Raw genomic sequence first — 20,833 nt, 5'->3', positions numbered from 1 at the left:
GGAAAAATCGCTTCGATCCGTCGTGCACTTGACCTGTATATATATTCCGCTAGAGATTAGCAGCCAAACCGCCAACAATTAAGCGCCCGATCCGCTCCGAGCGCGGGCGCCTCTCCATGGCGATGGCGGCGGACTGGTCATCGCTCCCCTCCGAGCTCCTCAACCTCGTCGGGGACGCCTTGCTCTCCTCCGGCGACATCGACTGCTACGTGAGCCTCCGCGCCGTGTGCCACAGCTGGCGCGACGCCACCGCCGACCCGCGCGGCCCTGATCCCCGCTTCCTCCCTCGCCGATGGGTCATGTTGGAGAGCAACGTGAACGTGCGCGACACTCGCCGCCTCTTCCTCAACGTCGACACCGGCCGCTTCGTGTGGAAGGATCTGCCAGCGCTCCGCGACTACACCTACGTTGCCGCGGACAACGACGGCCTCCTCATCCTGCGTGGGCCGAGCGCCTCCAAGAAGATCTTCGCCTTAAACCCCTTCACGGGCGCCTCGATCCGCTTCCCCGTGTACCCAACGCACGCCCCCGACGGCGGACTGGTGGTCGTGGCGGCGGGCTCGTCGCTGATGGTGGTGCTCTACAGCTTCCATGCAGATCAGCAATTTCGCCTTATCCCAGACGTCGACGTGGCAACCTCATCCGATCTGAATTTCGGAGGCGCTTCCCGGTGGATCCTACAGGCCAAACCGGTCCTGGACGCGTTTGAGTCCGTGGTATCCTTCCAGGGCCGCGTGTATGCCGTGGACATGAAAGGGACTATCGCGGTGCTGGAAGACCGCTGGAGGTTCACCGCCGTCGTCGTCGGCGGCTGGAGGGAGTGCTGGCAGCCCCCGTTTCTCGTGGACAATGCTGGGGAGCTGCTTGTTGTGCGTGGTCCGACGTCCACCGGGGATAAGGTGCAGGTCTTCAGGGTCGATCTCGAGAATAAGGCTCTTCGCATGATCAAGAGCATCGGAAACCAGGCCATCTTCCTTGGCTCCCGGTCTCTATCTGTCAACGTTGATAACCTTCCTTCTATTGAAGCCAATTGCATCTACAACTTCAGACGTCTGATGGAAATTGACATGCATCGTATTGAGGATGGCAGCCATGAGAAAGTCTTCGAGCCCATTGTCGACAATGAGGTTCCTATGATAATGTTATTACTCAACCAAGCCCTCCCCTTGTGCCTTCCACGTCTTCTCATGAACCATGCATATTTCGGCACTAGCTAAATACCAGTTGCGATTAATAAAATATATGTGGGTATTAAGCTTAAGCATTAGGATTATTTATTTGAGAACAAAATTGTCAAGAGTGTAAGTTGCACCCTCTCTGCCTTTTTTCCTTGTGCCAGGTTTCCTTTCTTCTTTGGGTTAATTATTGGTTTATCACTACAGCCCGCGCAACACTCAGTTTTGCCACTAGAGCAGAATGGTGCTCAGTTTTGCCACCGCTTCTGGCTTCAAACGTTTCCGTCTCGTGCCGTTACTGAAAGTGGGGCCGGATCTTACAGGTAGGACCGCGCAATGACAAATCGGTGAAGACCGAACTACCCCTGCTCCCGCCACACAGCCACACACCGATCCGCTGCACCCACCACCACCCGCGCCCCTGCCGGCACCACCTGCGTCGCCACCACCTGCGACGCCACCACCCGCGCCGCCGCGCAGCCGTCTCGCGTGGACACCTGCTCCACCGCCACCGCCTCTCTGCCTTTTTCCTTGTGCAAGGTTTCCTTTCTTCTTTTTGTGTGCAACCCTTTCCCTACATGACGCGTCTTACGAAATTTCTGACTTTGGACTCCATGTGCCGAAATCAATCATGGGAGGCACCTCGCAAAACCGGCAGTGAAATACAAATTACTTTATTTCTATTGACTCTTCTCTAAAACAATTTAACCATGGTGTTTTAGTAGTTCACACCTAGTTTCGTCATAGTATTAGTTTTTTTTTCTAGAACGCTGAAAATCACCTCTAATATATTTCATTGTTATTTTGACATGCATCGATTTGAGGATGGCAACCATGAGAAACTCTTCAACCCCATTGTCTACATTGCACTTCCGGTAATAGTGTTACTGTTGCGGTCAGAAACCCACCGGCGAGCAGCGACGGGCAACACAAGTAGAGCCGGGAGGCTCCCAGGACTGCGGCTGGCCCTGGTCCCTCCGAGCGACGGCCCGCAAAGGTTCGGCACGCACGTCCGATGCTGGTGCAAGGGCGTGCCACCTGACCTATACCTGGTCAGGAAGGTGATGGATGTGCCTCGCTTAGTTTCCTGCATGGCATACACGTAAACATTAAATACGAGCCTCGATCGGCTCTCAGGTTGTCCTGTGAATCGGCTCAAGGAGCCGATCCACCCATGATTCGTACGAGGTGTACGAATATATGGTGGTCCTGCTTGATCAAAATAAAGCTAAAACGACCTACTACGATTTAGGGTTTTCACCACATAATCGGAACATCCTACTCGTGATTGAGCCTGGCGGCCACGCACGGTGATCGTAAACCGACCCTAGGCAAGGCCTAAAAACCAACACGAAGTTGATCCTCGGAACATCCTGTCTAGGGCTAGCAAACTACACCCTACGCGCCACTGGATCTTTCAACCCGTTTGTAAGGCCTAACTATGCAGATATTAAACTAATCCTTGAAGAACAAGGAGCAACCATAACGGATCGGATCTACTAAATAAAGATCAAGCGGGGTGCCGCCCTTACACCTAAGATAGGTGTAAAGGCGGCTGATGTCTACGCCTCCTCCTTTTCCTGTAGACAGTGTTGGGCCTCCAAGAGCAGAGGTTTGTAGAACAGCAGCAAGTTTCCCTTAAGTGGATCACCCAAGGTTTATCGAACTCAGGGAGGAAGAGGTCAAAGATATCCCTCTCATGCAACCCTGCAACCACAAAGCAAGAAGTCTCTTGTGTCCCCAACACACCTAATAGGTGTACTAGTTCGGCGAAGAGATAGTGAAATACAGGTGGTATGAATAAGTATGAGCAGTAGCAACGGTGCCAGAAAATAGCTTGCTGGCGTGTAGTTGATGGTGATAGTATTGCAGCAGTAGTAACGCAGTAAAACAGTAAACAAGCAGCGATAGCAGTATTTAGGAACAAGGCCTAGGGATTAGACTTTCACTAGTGGACACTCTCAACATTGATCACATAACAGAATAGATAAATGCATACTCTACACTCTTGTTGGATGATGAACACATTGCGTAGGATTACACGAACCCTCAATGCCGGAGTTAACAAGCTCCACAATTCAATGTTCATATTTAAATAACCTTAGAGTGCATGAAAGATCAACATACTAAACCAAGTACTAACATAGCATGCACACTGTCACCTTCATGCTATGTAGGAGGAATAATACACATCAATACTATCATAGCAATAGTTAACTTCATAATCTACAAGAGATCATAATCATAGCATAAACCAAGTACTAACACGGATGCACACACTGTCACCATTACACCGTGCAGGAGGAATAAAACTACTTTAATAACATTGCTAGAGTAGCACATAGATAAATTGTGATATAAAATACATTGCAATCATAAAGGGATATAAATAAGCACTTCACTATGCCATTCATAACAGTGAATAAGTATTCTGTGAAATATAGCCTAAGAGACCCACACGGTGCACACACTGTCACCTTTACACACGTGGGACAAGGAGTCTCCGGAGATCACATAAGTAAAATTCACTTGACTAGCATAATGACATCTAGATTACAAGCATCATCATATGAATCTCAATCATGTAGGGCAGCTCATGAGATTATTGTATTGAAGTACATAGGAGAGAGATGAACCACATAGCTACCGGTACAGCCCCGAGCCTTGATGGAGAACTACTCCCTCCTCATGGGAGACAGCAGCGTTGATGAAGATGGCGGTGGTGTTGATGGAGAAGCCTTCCGGGGGCACTTCCCCGTCCCGGCGGCGTGCCGGAACAAAGACTCCTGTCCCCCAGATCTTGGCTTCGCGATGGCGGCGGCTCTGGAAGGTTTCTGTGGGTTTCGTCGAACGTATCAGGGTTTTCGCGACGGAGGCTTTAAATAGGCGGAAGGGCAAGGTCGGTGGACTTCTGGGGGGCCCACACTATAGGGGGGCGTGGCCCCCCCTTGGCCGCGCCGGCCTAGGGTTTGGTGGCCATGTGCCCCCTCTCTGGCGGTTCTCGTGTGTTCTGGATGCTTCCGGGCAAAATAGGAACCTGGGCGTTGATTTCGTCCGATTCCGAGAATATTTCTTTACTAGGATTTCTGAAACCAAAAACAGCAGAAAACAACAACTGGCACTTCGGCATCTTGTTAATAGGTTAGTTCCAGAAAACGCATAAATATGACATAAAATGTGCATATAACATGTAGATATCATCAATAATGTGGCATGGAACATAAGAAATTATCGATACGTCGGAGACGTATCAGCATCCCCAAGCTTAGTTCTGCTCATCCCGAGCAGGTAAAACGATAACAAAGATAATTTCTGGAGTGACATGCCATCATAACCTTGATCATACTATTTGTAAAGCATATGTAGTGAATGCAGCGATCAAAACAATGTATATGACATGAGTAAACAAGTGAATCATATAGCAAAGACTTTTCATGAATATCACTTCAAGACAAGCATCAATAAGTCTTGCATAAGAGTTAACTCATAAAGCAATAATTCAAAGTAAAGGCATTGAAGCAACACAAAGGAAGATAAAGGCATTGTATCCGGTCAGATTGACCACGTCGTAGATGTCTCTCTGCATGGCATATGACAACAGAACTCGATGCGGCAGTGCTTCTCTTCCCGATCACCACGGCGATGCTTAAGTTGAGCTTGCAGCAGCTGATTCCAGGCCCAATCTAATTTGGTAGATTAGTAAATGTAGAGGACGGTGTGGGAGACAACAGGATGCCTTGAAGCCAAGGATGAGAAGACAATGGCTCGATGCCATCGATGCAAAGCGACGGGTGTGGAACTGTGGAAGGAATGTGAGGCAAGGATGGCAAGGGGTATATATCAAGTTTCTAGGAAGGGAAGATAAATCAATGGCAAGGTAATTAATATGGTGCATGTCCGGTCATGCAAAGGGGCGGAGAGGGGGCGTGGCTCCTCTACAGTTCTTCAATTACTGTACCGGGTACAGTAGTGCAGAGATCTGACATCCATTTAGATCTAACGGGCCTCAGTACTAACCATAACCGGCAGCGTTTTGTGATGGAAATAATCAGGAACAAATTCCCTATGTTTAAGGAGGCGTGGAGGTACTGGACACCAATTGATGGACGTCAGATTTAAATGGACGTTAGATATCTCAATTACTGTACCGGTACAGTAATTGAAGAACTGTAGAGGATCCACACCCGCGGAGAGGACCTGATGATTGATCTTCTATGTATCCAAATGTCAAAATAGTAACCCACGCATAACTAAAGCTAGATTATTAAGATGAAGGTGGCATAGGACATCCAATAGCCAAATTCTCCGCATGGACTGGGCAGCCCACATTGCATGCATGGGATGAGGTGGACATGAGTAGGGTGATGTGGTGGGCCTGATGAGGTGGACACCTTGCATGTTGAGAGAAATACTCTTAGCGGGGATGAACTTCTTAGTTATATAGGATATTTCTGTGTTTGTTTTCTCACTTCTTGTACAGTCGTACACTTGTAACTGAAAATTTCTATCGTTTCCCGTAAATAAGGGAATTTTATTTTATTTTATGGGTTGCATCCAATCTCAATGTGAAATTTTGGTACTAGTTTAGCGTCTGGGTTTGCGGCCAGCGTTGGAGGATAGAGCGTTCCGCCGTTTTTCTGTTTCACTCGTCAATTTCTTTATCACTTATGAACCTAACTAAACGTCTACAATGGTAGATGCCCTTATCCATTTTTGGAAATTCCTAAAATACGTGCCATAATACCGCCCGAGATTTCCCAAATGAATTTAAAATTCGTCAAAATTTAATCAAACTTCACAATTTAAATAAATACCGGTATATTTCGTCCGGTATTACTGTTTTTCGGTGGTAGCCGGTAAAAGTGATTTTCATGGTAATCTCAAAAATACGGGCTGAGGGGAAAAAACCTGGTAGGATATGTGATTCTATCTAGAGTCCAAAGATCAATGGGAGTTGGGATTCAGTTCATGAATTACTGTTTCTTGCATCTGCAATTTTGTTGGCGTTGTAATAATGAAATTCGAAGGACTAGTATAACTTAGTGAAGTATCAAAATGATGTATTTGTGCAGTTATGGGAAGCAAATTTGGTGCACCTGAGCACCAGTGCTCTCAGTTTTCAAAATATTTAAAAACGGTATTTCTGCATTCTAAAAAATTATCACATTTATTCCATGAATACATACACATGTTCTGGATATTCATGCAAAGTTTCTGTAGAAATTACATTGTATTTTGAGCTACAGGAAAAACACAAACTTTTGGCTACCTATAGAGGTATATATTTGTCAGAAAATTGTCTTTTTTATATAGCTTAAAATATAACATATTTTTCTCCAAAATTTCTACTATACCTTCAGAATGTTTATATGTATGTGGGTATTTAATTTCATATTTTTTGAAATCTAAAAAAAATGATTTTTACAAATCAGGAGCACTGGTGCTCATGTGCCAAATACACTTTTCGGCAGTTATGCCGTTTGTTACGGTCAGAACTGTGAATTTTTCTCTGTTTGCAGCTGGGCGTAGCTGTGTACTTGGGCGGCTATGGTGTTGTTTCACTACCGAAGTTGTTCCGAGCTTTGCTTGGTCCAGTGTCCTTGTGTGTCCCAACGGAGAAGCTCTAGTTATACAAGCTGCTAAATGGTACTACTCTGTACTACTCGTACCGCATAAGTAGAGGCATGAATTAACACAAATTAACAATGGGCAGTCAGGCAAGCGCATATATTCCGCTCTCCAAAACGTCATGCACCGGAATCAAAGGGGAAAAATCGCTTCGATCCGTCGTGCACTTGACCTGTATATATATTCCGCTAGAGATTAGCAGCCAAACCGCCAACAATTAAGCGCCCGATCCGCTCCGAGCGCGGGCGCCTCTCCATGGCGATGGCGGCGGACTGGTCATCGCTCCCCTCCGAGCTCCTCAACCTCGTCGGGGACGCCTTGCTCTCCTCCGGCGACATCGACTGCTACGTGAGCCTCCGCGCCGTGTGCCACAGCTGGCGCGACGCCACCGCCGACCCGCGCGGCCCTGATCCCCGCTTCCTCCCTCGCCGATGGGTCATGTTGGAGAGCAACGTGAACGTGCGCGACACTCGCCGCCTCTTCCTCAACGTCGACACCGGCCGCTTCGTGTGGAAGGATCTGCCAGCGCTCCGCGACTACACCTACGTTGCCGCGGACAACGACGGCCTCCTCATCCTGCGTGGGCCGAGCGCCTCCAAGAAGATCTTCGCCTTAAACCCCTTCACGGGCGCCTCGATCCGCTTCCCCGTGTACCCAACGCACGCCCCCGACGGCGGACTGGTGGTCGTGGCGGCGGGCTCGTCGCTGATGGTGGTGCTCTACAGCTTCCATGCAGATCAGCAATTTCGCCTTATCCCAGACGTCGACGTGGCAACCTCATCCGATCTGAATTTCGGAGGCGCTTCCCGGTGGATCCTACAGGCCAAACCGGTCCTGGACGCGTTTGAGTCCGTGGTATCCTTCCAGGGCCGCGTGTATGCCGTGGACATGAAAGGGACTATCGCGGTGCTGGAAGACCGCTGGAGGTTCACCGCCGTCGTCGTCGGCGGCTGGAGGGAGTGCTGGCAGCCCCCGTTTCTCGTGGACAATGCTGGGGAGCTGCTTGTTGTGCGTGGTCCGACGTCCACCGGGGATAAGGTGCAGGTCTTCAGGGTCGATCTCGAGAATAAGGCTCTTCGCATGATCAAGAGCATCGGAAACCAGGCCATCTTCCTTGGCTCCCGGTCTCTATCTGTCAACGTTGATAACCTTCCTTCTATTGAAGCCAATTGCATCTACAACTTCAGACGTCTGATGGAAATTGACATGCATCGTATTGAGGATGGCAGCCATGAGAAAGTCTTCGAGCCCATTGTCGACAATGAGGTTCCTATGATAATGTTATTACTCAACCAAGCCCTCCCCTTGTGCCTTCCACGTCTTCTCATGAACCATGCATATTTCGGCACTAGCTAAATACCAGTTGCGATTAATAAAATATATGTGGGTATTAAGCTTAAGCATTAGGATTATTTATTTGAGAACAAAATTGTCAAGAGTGTAAGTTGCACCCTCTCTGCCTTTTTTCCTTGTGCCAGGTTTCCTTTCTTCTTTGGGTTAATTATTGGTTTATCACTACAGCCCGCGCAACACTCAGTTTTGCCACTAGAGCAGAATGGTGCTCAGTTTTGCCACCGCTTCTGGCTTCAAACGTTTCCGTCTCGTGCCGTTACTGAAAGTGGGGCCGGATCTTACAGGTAGGACCGCGCAATGACAAATCGGTGAAGACCGAACTACCCCTGCTCCCGCCACACAGCCACACACCGATCCGCTGCACCCACCACCACCCGCGCCCCTGCCGGCACCACCTGCGTCGCCACCACCTGCTACGCCACCACCCGCGCCGCCGCGCAGCCGTCCCGCGTGGACACCTGCTCCACCGCCACCGCCTCTCTGCCTTTTTCCTTGTGCAAGGTTTCCTTTCTTCTTTTTGTGTGCAACCCTTTCCCTACATGACGCGTCTTAAGAAATTTCTGACTTTGGACTCCATGTGCCAGAAATCAATCATGGGAGGCACCTCGCAAAACCGGCAGTGAAATACAAATTACTTTATTTCTATTGACTCTTCTCTAAAACAATTTAACCATGGTGTTTTAGTAGTTCACACCTAGTTTCGTCATAGTATTAGTTTTTTTTCTAGAACGCTGAAAATCACCTCTAATATATTTCATTGTTATTTTGATATGCATCGATTTGAGGATGGCAACCATGAGAAACTCTTCAACCCCATTGTCGACATTGCACTTCCGGTGATAGTGTTACATAACCATCAACTTCAATTCCACCCAAACATTCACATTATCTCATGTACTATTCAAATTCCGACGACATCCTAGTAATCAGGTGCATGCACCTAATTTTATATCTAAGTGAAAGGTTTCATTGAACATCCATGTAGATATAGCCATTAATTTGGACATTGTTTGGCGTCATAATCATAACAAGAACCTCAGAAAATTAATGAGTAGTAGAACATTGCATAATCTCACACAAATTACGAGTATTTTGTTTGGTCCGGAGTGACTATTGGACGGCTAGCTGATTTATAATTCAGAAACCGATACAATTTTGAAATAAATAGAACGAGGACAACTGCCGGATTGAAAACAAATATAAAAATAAAGAGGAACCTGTCTATTTTTAATGTAACAAAACAAACACATTTTAAGCCAACTTGAGTTCCAACGCTCATTTTATGAGTCCAAGCTTTTCGGTCCAAACCCCTAACACATTCTATAGGTAAAAAAGAACCATCTCACAGCTACCGAAAACACGAAGAACTCCTGAAAGAACATCTCTCATAATATGTTTTGTGTGTTTGATGTCAATGTATGTGATACACTAATGTTTGTCTAAGTGGTACAGGGATTATATAGATACATATATTCATGTGTGATGGATGTGGTGAGACATGTCAAAAAGAAGCTCTAACAGGATCACCAGGCCGGATAATCCGGGCCGGATATTTCCAGAATATCCGGGCCCCATTTTTCGGCTAAGGACTTGAACACTGGTGGAAAAAGGGGCTTTGGTCGCGGTTCGCAACTGCCATTAGTCGCGGTTGCGCAACCGCGACCAAAGTAGCGCGACTAAAGGCCCCCCCTTTAGTCGCGGTTCCTTACGAATCGCGACTAAAGGCCCGTCCACGTGGGCCGCAGGCGAGCGCCAAGGCGGAGGACCTTTAGTCGCGGTTCTTCTGGCCAACCGCGACTAAAGGCCTCCGCCGGGTTTAGGGTTTAGCCCCCCTCCCCCTAAATCTGGTTTCTTTTTAATTTGTATTATTTTATTTCTTTTGGGTTTTAATTTTGAAGGAGTTTCACATATTCTACGGTACTACATACATGCATATGAATGTACAATTTCAAACAAATTTGAAATTAGAACCAAAAAGAATTCAAGAGGAATATACAATATATATTCAATATCGGATGACCATATACAATATATATTCAATATCGGATGACCATATACAATTTTGAACAAGTTTCCATCCATAATTTAGTGCATATAAAGTTCTACGTCATCGTAATGGTGTTCTCCTCTAGGATCGATGACTTCCCTCGCCAACCATCCAGCTAGTTCCTCTTGAAGTGGTCGGAAGCGAGCTTCTGGACTAAGCGTCTTCCGGAGGTTATTCCTCAGGATGTTGTTCTCACACTTCTGGTCCCGCTCATTGCAGTATCTCCGGATCCTCTCACAAACATAGTATCCACATAGATTGGTCCCCGGTGGCTGAATATCCCCAGTCGTCCGCACTGCCATTTTAAAATGTAGCTCTTTTTTGAATTCACCGACCTTGGTATCTACGAACCGTCTCCAAACCCTACGAGGCAAAGAAAATTAAATAAACAAGAGAGTTATTAATTAGTTACTTGATATTAGGAAATGATGAACGAAATAGGCCGATCGATATAGAGCGCAAATGAATGAAAATAATTACTTTTGCATCATTTTTCTCATGTCGGCCCAAAGCGCCGGATCCATATTCAGAGAGTCGTGGACGAGAACTGAGGAGGTCTGAACTTGAATTACCATAAGAATCCAGTGGAACCTGCGGACACGATACATGCACAGTCATGCATAACTCATCGATTAGCCACATACCATGCATGGAGTAAACAAAAGAGAATGTGCTCAAGACAGAAACACTCACCCAAAATGGTAAGGAAATAGTGTAAGGGTACATTGCCCCTATGTGTGGTTTTGCTAATTAATGACAACCACAATGGACTAATGTTTTCATTGAGTTTATATGAAGGAATATTCCATAGGTACTACTTGTATTCCATGTGTTGGATTCAAGTATGAATGCCATGAAGATAAAGGTATACCTTGTGTATTGGCATCAAGATCATCGGTATGAAGATATATATGTGATATGATCAAGAAGAAGAAATGAAGATGGAGTTCTTATGTGGAACTCAATATTAGCCATGCTCTAGCTTATGTGATAAGCAATGAATGATCAAGATCTTGAGTGCTTGATTCCAAGTGAAGAATTCTATATACACCTCAAGATAGTATGATAGAGCATGAGAAGGTACTAGGTTGACCAATACAAAGAGTGAAGAATAGATTCAAGTTTGGTCAACACATGAAGCATGAAGTATGTGCCACAAGAAGTCATGTGGTATGGTAAGCCGTCTCAATTATGCTTTATGAACTAACCCATCATATATGTTCCCTTGTGTTGTCTATGTGGGTTAGGTATCTTTCCATGGGCATGCATCAAAAGTGAGATCTCATATAGCCCATGAGAGGATGACGTCAAGTGGTGATCGTCATCAAGGTTGAGTTGGGCAAGTTCAAGTTGAGCATCTCGAGAGGATCATATGCTTGAAGCTTGACGTCCATTTGATGATAATGGACATGTGAAGATGTATATCAATGGAGCTTTCCCATCATAGTGTATGGGGGAGCATTTGTGAGTCTTCACGAAGTAACGATGATCAAGTGAGGCATTCCGGCTTGAGTGGAGCTTGAAGAGATATCATCAAGATCAAGCGGGATGCGCAAGGCAAAGGTATGGCCTTGCTAGGATTTCCTTTTACCGGTCTCAAGGTGGTTGTTGGGAGACCGGGTTATAGGATACATAGCCGCACTATCAAGAGGGGCTTTCGGTTGGGTAACTTGATCACATCGTCTTAGGGAGCTCAACCCTTTGCATGATTTGCATTCCATAAATCTTATTGCTTCTTGGTGTTTCTCTGTGTGAGGTTCTTGAGCTTGTTGCTAGCTTTACAACAAGCCCAAGTTCATCTAAAACGGAATCCATATGCATCTTCTATTGCGTTTTCAATCTTGGAGGTTTTACCGGTGTCTCTTTTATAGATAGGTCAAACATTCATCTTATGGTTTTTACTCCGTGGGTGGACAATGATGTTTCTATGCATAAAGTTGTAGGTCTTGTTGTTCTCATTCCAACAAGCCCAAGATCATCGAAATCGGAGTCCGGACGCAAAAGTTATCATGGTTTTTGTAAATCATGTTTTTCATGTTTGGCCCGGCGCGCCGGCTGTCTCACCGGGTCGTCCGGCACAGACCGGCTCCCATACCGGTGCCATCCGGATGGTTTCCAGGGGGCTGTCAGCGGCGCCCGGTCCCTGGCCCGGTCGACCGGGTTTTCCGCCAGCGGCCCGGTCCCTGGCCCGGTCTGGACCGGGTTTTCCGCCAGCCGCACGAAAAACTCCCAGATCTGCCCCAAACGGTCATATTTCGTTTGGCTATAAAAGGGGCTTCTTCCCCAACAGTTTTCTAGGGTTCTTGAGCACGTTTTTGACCACCATTGTTGAACCTCTTGAGCTTGCTTCCTCTCCCTTCCCTCCCATGATTCTTGCTCATTCTTGAGGGATCTAAGAGAGGAGATCTAGATCTACAACCTCCACCAATCCATTTCTTCTCTAAGTGAGGGGAACTCTTGGGATCTAGATCTTGGAGTCTTTTGTTGACTTTCCCCATTGTTCTTCCTCTCCAATCTCATCTTAGCATTTGTTGCTTGGGTGGAATTTGAGAGTGAAGGATTTGAACACCTCCGGTGTTCTTGCTTTGCATCATTGCATAGTGTTGAGCTCTCCACCACGATTTGTTCGAGTGAGAGACCGTGAGCTTGTTACTCTTGGAGGGTGACCTCCTAGTTGGCTTGGTTGGTGTCCCGGTGATCTCTTCGTGGAAGATTGTGAAGGGGCCCGGGCTTCTCCTTCGTGGAGCTTGTGAAGTGGTTGTGGAGCTTGCCATCTCCGGAGCGGAGGAAAAGCTAACCATAAGGAAAGGGCCATAATCCTTCGTGGGTGTGGTTCGGAGAATAGGGTGAGCCTTCGTGGCGCGGGGAATCCTTCGTGGGACCTCCACTCCTCCAAACGTGACGTACCTTGTTGCAAAGCAAGGGAACACGGGAATACATCCTCGTCTCCGCGTGCCTCGGTTATTTCTATACCCGAGCTCTCTTTCCTTGTGATAGCCATCATGCTTGAAGTACATATATCTTGCTATCACTTGTGCTACATATATCTTGTGCCTATCTTGCTTAGCCCTAGTTGCTATTGTTACACTTAGTTGAGCTTAGCATATTTAGGGTTTGTGCTTGTAAACTAAACGATAGTTTAATTCCGCATTCTTACAAGACAAATCCGCAAGAGTTTGTAATTGCCTATTCACCCCCCCCCCCTCTAGGCGACATCTCGATCTTTCAATTGGTATCAGAGCAAGGTCTCTCCTTGTTTAAGGCTTCACCGCCTTGAGAGTAAAGATGTCGGCTAGTAACTTAGTGCACAATGACACAATTATCTTTGTTGGCACAAATTATCTTTTGTGGCGAAATTGCTTGCTTTGCAAACTTCGGACCTTGTGTCCAAACATTGAGCAATTTCTAGATGTAGGTTTTTCTCCTCCGATGGACCCTCAAAATCTATCTTTAGAGGATGAGAAAAACTTACATCTTGAAGCTCAAGTATCTAATGAGCTTGTATTCTCTTTGAGACCAGATTTTCATAGGTTCTTGATATATATAAAGCGAAAATCATCTCATGAGATGTGGATCAAGCTTAAGGAAATGTTTGGTGGATCCACTTCTCATTTGGTTGGTGGTGACTCCGAGGAGCTCTCTTCCCCTTCACATCATGAAGAGCTCCAAGTTGCTTCCACCTCCGGCCGTGATGAGTTCTCATCTTCTTCCACTTCACCAACGTGTAGCAAGACACGAGGTAATGATATTGTGAGTGGTGAGGAAAAGTGCAATGTTGATATTGTGCTCAATAGTGATGATTCTTCATCTCTATCCCATTGCAATGCTTCCTCTTTGGACTTAAACACATCTAGCATTGAAATTAATCTACATGCTTGTGTTGATAGTCCTTGCATATCATGTGTAAATTGCTTACATAAATCTCATGATGATATGCTTGCCTTGTCTTGCTCCCATAATCAAAATGCTTCTATTTCCTCTAGTTCTTTGTTGACTAAAAATGTAGAGGAAACCGAACACTCTATGGATCAAGACATGTTTTCAAATGAGGATTCAAGAATTTCTTTATCTTCATCCTCCGGTATGCACATGTGCCTTATGGCAAATGGATCAAAGGTATCTCCTACTTTGACTCCTAACACTTCCTCTAATGATGAGAGTGATGATGATGATAATGATGAAGAATATAATATCTTGGTGCATAATATGGCAATGGTATATTCTTCTCTTCATGGTAATAAAGAAGCTCGTGCTAATCTCGAACACTCTATGGATACCTTGAGTAAATATAGGGAAACCATAGTGGAGTTGGAGTCCCATGTTGAAAATGGGGAAATGAGATTCAATCTCCTCAAGCAAGAGCTAAAAGATGAGAAGCATACTAATTTTATGCTCACACAAAAAATTGAATCCTATGAGCTTGAAAATGAAAAATCTATTGATGATGCTTGTGCTACTAACTCTAATTCTTGTGAAGCATCTACATTAGAGAAGAATGTTGAGCTAAGGGCTCAACTTGATTGGCTAACTAGCAATTGTAGGGAATTGGAAGAAAGCAATAAAACGCTCTCACACTCTCTTGAGGATCTTCTAACTTCCTACGATGAGCTAAAGTTAGCTCATGAGGCTAGTATCACTAAGGTAACATCTTGTGAGCCTCATGTGGACATTAGCACAATCTCTACTACAAATGCTATATTGCCATGTGCTAGTCCTTGTAATCCATCTAGTCAAACTAGTGATACACCTTGTGTTGGATTACTCACTTTGCCTTGTTGCTCTAACAATGAAGCTTCTACTTCCTCTAGTACTTGTATTTCTACTAACCATGTAGAGGAAATAAAAGAGCTCGAGGCTCAAGTCCTTTCTTTAAAGAAAGACTTGGAAAAGCGTCATGAAGGGAAATCCGCACTTGACAAGATGCTAAGTGTGCAACAATCCCCAATGACAAGAGTGGACTTGGATTTAACTCCAATAACAAGAACAAGTCCAAGAGCAAGAACAACAAGAAGAAGGGCCAAGACAAAGTCAAGGATTCGGCCAAGATTGTTTGCTTCAAGTGCAAAGTTGAAGGGCACCATGTTAGATCATGCCCATTGAAGAAGAAGAAGCACTTGAGTGAGAAACAACAAGGGAAACGGCCACAAGGTCAAGGTCAAGCTCATGCTCGACCTCAAGTTGAAGATAGGCCACTTCCCAAGAAGAATCAAGATGTTGTTTCCCAAGAGAAGAAATCAATAAAGAAGAGAAAGGGAAACACTTGCTACTTATGCCGTGTGAAGGGGCACTTTGCTTCTTCATGTTTAAGTGGTACCTTATCTAACCCTATAATTGTTGATGATGATTATTCTCTAGGGAAGGATAAGGATGGCAATGTGTTTGCCAAGTTTGTTGGAATTCAAAGTGGTCTCAAGAAAAGGACCATTTGGGTTGCCAAGCCTATTGTGACTAACCTCTTAGGACCCAACTTGGTTGGGGACCAACAAGCTCAAACGTGATCAATAGGTACATGTGGAGGTCTTTGGAGACTTGGCTACTTCATGAAGAATTAAGGGATCTTCATATATTATATTTTGACCAAGCCAAGTCGTATGGATCATCACCTATATCTCATAATCCAATGTTCCTCCTTGCGGTAACTTATACTTCAACTCTTCATGTGTATTGTAAGTTACTTGCCCCTTTGCATGTTTGGTTTTGTACCAAATATGTGTATGTATGTGTTGTGTCTTACTTGCTTATCTTGTGTGTTCAAGTATGTTTGTTTGACTCACCATATACTTGTGTATTGTTTTGAGCCTAATGCATCTTGATGATATCTTATTTGGCTCTCTTTGAAGTGATTAATGGAACATCCCATTTTGGGGGAGTGATATGCTTTGTGCATCTCTCTTTCTATAAAATGTGTGTATATGGGTACCACCACTTAGTATTGATATTGCAAGATTATCTAGCCACTATGTGGTGTGTCATACTCATGAGAAATTCAAATTCTAAATGTCCATTAATCATCTCTAATCGAATTTCAATTGCCTCTTGTTTTAAAAGAAATGACTTATCACATTATGGGGGAGTAATATGTCTTGTACATATCACAAGCCTAGAAAATGTGAACATATGAGGTTATGCCACTTAGAGTTGATGCTCTTAATTATCTTGCTCCTAGGTGCATGTTTGCTCAAACAAGCTCCACTCTTATTAAAAATCTTTTAATTACTCATCTTATGGATTCTTGTTTGAGTAAGAAATTCTTGGTACGGTTTTTCCTCAAATACATATCTCTATATCTCATTTGGGACACCGTTTGCTTCAAGTTATTCTAATCATTGCCGTGCGTGATTGTTTGACTAATTGAAGCTATCAAGAATCTTCATCCGTGCATAGTGCTTAATTATATACACTTAATCCTATGCCTTTTATTGTGAAGATGATCCTACTATCATTATCAATACACCACCGGAAATTATTTCCAATATACTCATTGTCTTTGACAATTGATAACCTTGTATGTGGTTGAATTTATGGATCACCTTCATCTTGAATTACTTCTTATTGCCTTATTTTATTTCCAACAAATCTTTGTTTCTCCCATGTGTCTTCCTTGTTCCTTTGAAAAATCTTTTGATAAATTCTCTTGATTCATATCAAGTGTTTGTTTTGGAAGACAAACCTTTTCCTTACGGTACATTGTGCCATTGTGAAAAGTGTATAGGGTTTGGTTTATTTTGTTTGAACCTTGCTCTTTTGGGAGTTGAGCGATCTCATTCCTTCTTACATATTCTATTTGCTTGAATGAGATATATCTTTGAGCATGTTTGCTTTATTTCATCCTTTGTGCTCGATGGTTCCTTCTTAGTTCATTTGTTGAACTTTGTTGAACAAATCTTTTGTGATTTGCATCTTTGATATAATTTGGACAACAAATTTGTTTGGTGACACCTTTATGCCTTATTTGATTCATTTGGTGTTTTGTCCAAATTATATCTTTCTTGGATCTTTAAAGTCTTTATGCGTGCTTATATGTAATTGTTTATACTTGTAGCATGCTTGCTTTCTTCGATCCATTATATAGGATATACTCCATCAAATCCTAAATGGCTAAGATGTGCATGAAATTCAAATTTCATCCAAAATATGCACATATTTATATGGAGTGTGTCCTATATATTGTGCTTAGTCTAACCATGTTGGACCCAATAAGTTTGGGGGCCAAGATGTACTTGAATGATGTTTTAGGTACATTAGAGATGCAATGGAGGCTTGTCTCATCTATAAGGAACGTGTTATCACCATATGAGAATTGGAGTCAAGCTAGGATGATCAATGAACTCTTATCTACTACATCAAGCCATTGCTATCTCGGTAACAAGTATCTTATTCATGCATACTCATATATCATCCAACCTCTTGTAGGTTGCATCTTGGCATGAAATTCCTTATTTCGAAAATATTGAGGTTCTTGAAAAATCCTTTTAAAGAAAACTTCTTATTGTACACTTGAGTAATTTGAGAAGATGCATATGATGGGGATATATATATATATATATATATATATATATATATATATATATATATATATATATATATAAAAATCATGTTTATGATTCACCTATCCCAAATATGCCCTCTAGCAATTTATTGCATATCAATTCCTCAAAGAACTCTTATGTGCAATATTGATGAAATTGCGAAATAAATCCGTATTTATGATACTTGTTGCTTTTCTCGAAACACTCCAACTAGCTTTACTTCCCTTATTGTTGGTTGTGATGTTTTTGAGATTTTACTTGGTTGAAGCTCATTCATATACCATAAGTAAAAATTGGAGCCATAGGCTATATGTGCTTTTTAAGCAAACATCCTTTGGTATATTATATGACTTCATCTTGGATATCTTGTCTTATTTACCCTATTAACCTCTCGTGTGTGCATGTTTCTTTATGGACCACTTTGTCCACTTTAGAAACTCATATACATAAGAGGGCTAATCCATCACCTTGATATCTTTGTTCTTTGCCAACCATCTTCTTATCCTTTTGATTTTAGTGTTGTTGGTAAAGAAGATTTATGAGTGCTTGGTTTATTTGTTTTTCTTCGTGCACTCATATCTCGTAATTGTTATGGGCTCAAGTTTTTCTTGATAAGCATATTCTCTTTATCTTAGTCGTGTTCTAAATGATATATAGGGAGTGAGGATTCCATGTTTGTGCATATTGTATTCAAATGCAACCATTATAAATTGTGCACGAACCTTGGGGAGCTTTCTTATCTTCTTTAGAGCACCATATCTCTCTTATCATGATATCTTTGTTTGTCCAATTGGATCCTTGATTGCTTGCCTTTATTTGTTGAAGCTCACTTCACCATATTATCTTTATGCAATCTTTGATCCTCAATATAGTTTGACTTCCTTCAAGTATTCATCATTGGATATGTGCATTTGATTCCACTCAGATTATGAGAAGTGCACACTTTGGGGAGGAACTCACATTATATTGGCCTTCTAAATTTTTCACCCATTTTGACAATCGATGCCAATGGGGGAGAAGTTTAGAGGGTTTAAGGGAATGGTTTTGTGCTTAAGTTTGGTTTGTACTTAAGTGTTTTGCCTCTCATGCATTCCATATTTATATGTCTTGCATGGTTGTATATATATAGTGGAAACTATCCCAAAGGTTAATCTTGACAATATATGCAATGAATTCATGTTCATCACACGTGCATACATTGTGGGGGAGTTTTCACTATATATATTGGTTCTACTCACATCTCTTGCATTTGTTGTAGTTGTGTGAGTAGAGCCGGTTTTGATATGGGCTAGTAGCTTTGTGTTACTTGACCATATCAAATACAACCTCTTGTATACAACTTATTCTCGGATAAGTTGCGTACTTGTTTCTAATATTCATTATATAAACCCTCTTATTGTGGTTGTCATCAATTACCAAAATGGGGGAGATTGTAAGGGTACATTGCCCCTATGTGTGGTTTTGCTAATTAATGACAACCACAATGGACTAATGTTTTCATTGAGTTTATATGAAGGAATATTCCATAGGTACTACTTGTATTCCATGTGTTGGATTCAAGTATGAATGCCATGAAGATAAAGGTATACCTTGTGTATTGGCATCAAGATCATCGGTATGAAGATATATATGTGATATGATCAAGAAGAAGAAATGAAGATGGAGTTCTTATGTGGAACTCAATATTAGCCATGCTCTAGCTTATGTGATAAGCAATGAATGATCAAGATCTTGAGTGCTTGATTCCAAGTGAAGAATTCTATATACACCTCAAGATAGTATGATAGAGCATGAGAAGGTACTAGGTTGACCAATACAAAGAGTGAAGAATAGATTCAAGTTTGGTCAACACATGAAGCATGAAGTATGTGCCACAAGAAGTCATGTGGTATGGTAAGCCGTCTCAATTATGCTTTATGAACTAACCCATCATATATGTTCCCTTGTGTTGTCTATGTGGGTTAGGTATCTTTCCATGGGCATGCATCAAAAGTGAGATCTCATATAGCCCATGAGAGGATGACGTCAAGTGGTGATCGTCATCAAGGTTGAGTTGGGCAAGTTCAAGTTGAGCATCTCGAGAGGATCATATGCTTGAAGCTTGACGTCCATTTGATGATAATGGACATGTGAAGATGTATATCAATGGAGCTTTCCCATCATAGTGTATGGGGGAGCATTTGTGAGTCTTCACGAAGTAACGATGATCAAGTGAGGCATTCCGGCTTGAGTGGAGCTTGAAGAGATATCATCAAGATCAAGCGGGATGCGCAAGGCAAAGGTATGGCCTTGCTAGGATTTCCTTTTACCGGTCTCAAGGTGGTTGTTGGGAGACCGGGTTATAGGATACATAGCCGCACTATCAAGAGGGGCTTTCGGTTGGGTAACTTGATCACATCGTCTTAGGGAGCTCAACCCTTTGCATGATTTGCATTCCATAAATCTTATTGCTTCTTGGTGTTTCTCTGTGTGAGGTTCTTGAGCTTGTTGCTAGCTTTACAACAAGCCCAAGTTCATCTAAAACGGAATCCATATGCATCTTCTATTGCGTTTTCAATCTTGGAGGTTTTACCGGTGTCTCTTTTATAGATAGGTCAAACATTCATCTTATGGTTTTTACTCCGTGGGTGGACAATGATGTTTCTATGCATAAAGTTGTAGGTCTTGTTGTTCTCATTCCAACAAGCCCAAGATCATCGAAATCGGAGTCCGGACGCAAAAGTTATCATGGTTTTTGTAAATCATGTTTTTCATGTTTGGCCCGCCGCGCCGCTGTCTCACCGGGTCGTCCGCACAGACCGGCTCCCAGACCGGTGCCATCCGGATGGTTTCCAGGGGCTTTCAGGGCGCCCGGTCCCTGGTCTTGCCGACCGGGTTTTCCGCCAGGCGGCCCGGTCCTCGGTCTGTCGACCGGGTTTTCCGCCAGGCTGCACGAAAAACTCCCAGATCTGCCCCAAACGGTCATATTTCGTTTGGCTATAAAAGGGGCTTCTTCCCCAACAGTTTTCTAGGGTTCTTGAGCACGTTTTTGACCACCATTGTTGAACCTCTTGAGCTTGCTTCCTCTCCCTTCCCTCCCATGATTCTTGCTCATTCTTGAG

At 43.6% G+C, this 20,833-nt stretch overlaps 2 protein-coding genes and 1 long non-coding RNA gene across 3 annotated transcripts; 2 read left to right on the top strand and 1 right to left on the bottom strand.

The window, feature by feature from the left end:
- Nucleotides 1-122: 122 nt before the first annotated feature.
- Nucleotides 123-6,802, top strand: LOC139832532 (F-box protein SKIP23-like). Its single transcript, XM_071822311.1, has 2 exons — nucleotides 123-1,127; nucleotides 6,695-6,802. The coding sequence occupies exons 1-2, from the start codon at nucleotides 123-125 to the stop codon at nucleotides 6,800-6,802; spliced, it is 1,113 nt and encodes a 370-aa protein (XP_071678412.1).
- Nucleotides 6,803-7,064: 262 nt separating this feature from the next.
- On the top strand, nucleotides 7,065-8,159 carry LOC139832530 (F-box protein SKIP23-like). The gene has a single exon (XM_071822310.1). The coding sequence runs from the start codon at nucleotides 7,065-7,067 to the stop codon at nucleotides 8,157-8,159; it is 1,095 nt and encodes a 364-aa protein (XP_071678411.1).
- A 1,977-nt stretch (nucleotides 8,160-10,136) lies between these two features.
- On the bottom strand, nucleotides 10,137-10,795 carry LOC127309511 (uncharacterized). Its single transcript, XR_007857191.2, has 2 exons — nucleotides 10,684-10,795; nucleotides 10,137-10,566 (listed from the first exon to the last, which is right to left on the bottom strand). It is a non-coding gene; the product is annotated as an uncharacterized lncRNA (long non-coding RNA).
- Nucleotides 10,796-20,833: the final 10,038 nt, after the last annotated feature.

This window comes from Lolium perenne, chromosome 6 (genome assembly GCF_019359855.2).
Source record: "Lolium perenne isolate Kyuss_39 chromosome 6, Kyuss_2.0, whole genome shotgun sequence".
Taxonomy (NCBI): domain Eukaryota; kingdom Viridiplantae; phylum Streptophyta; class Magnoliopsida; order Poales; family Poaceae; genus Lolium; species Lolium perenne.
This window is presented reverse-complemented; position numbering and strand designations above follow the sequence as displayed.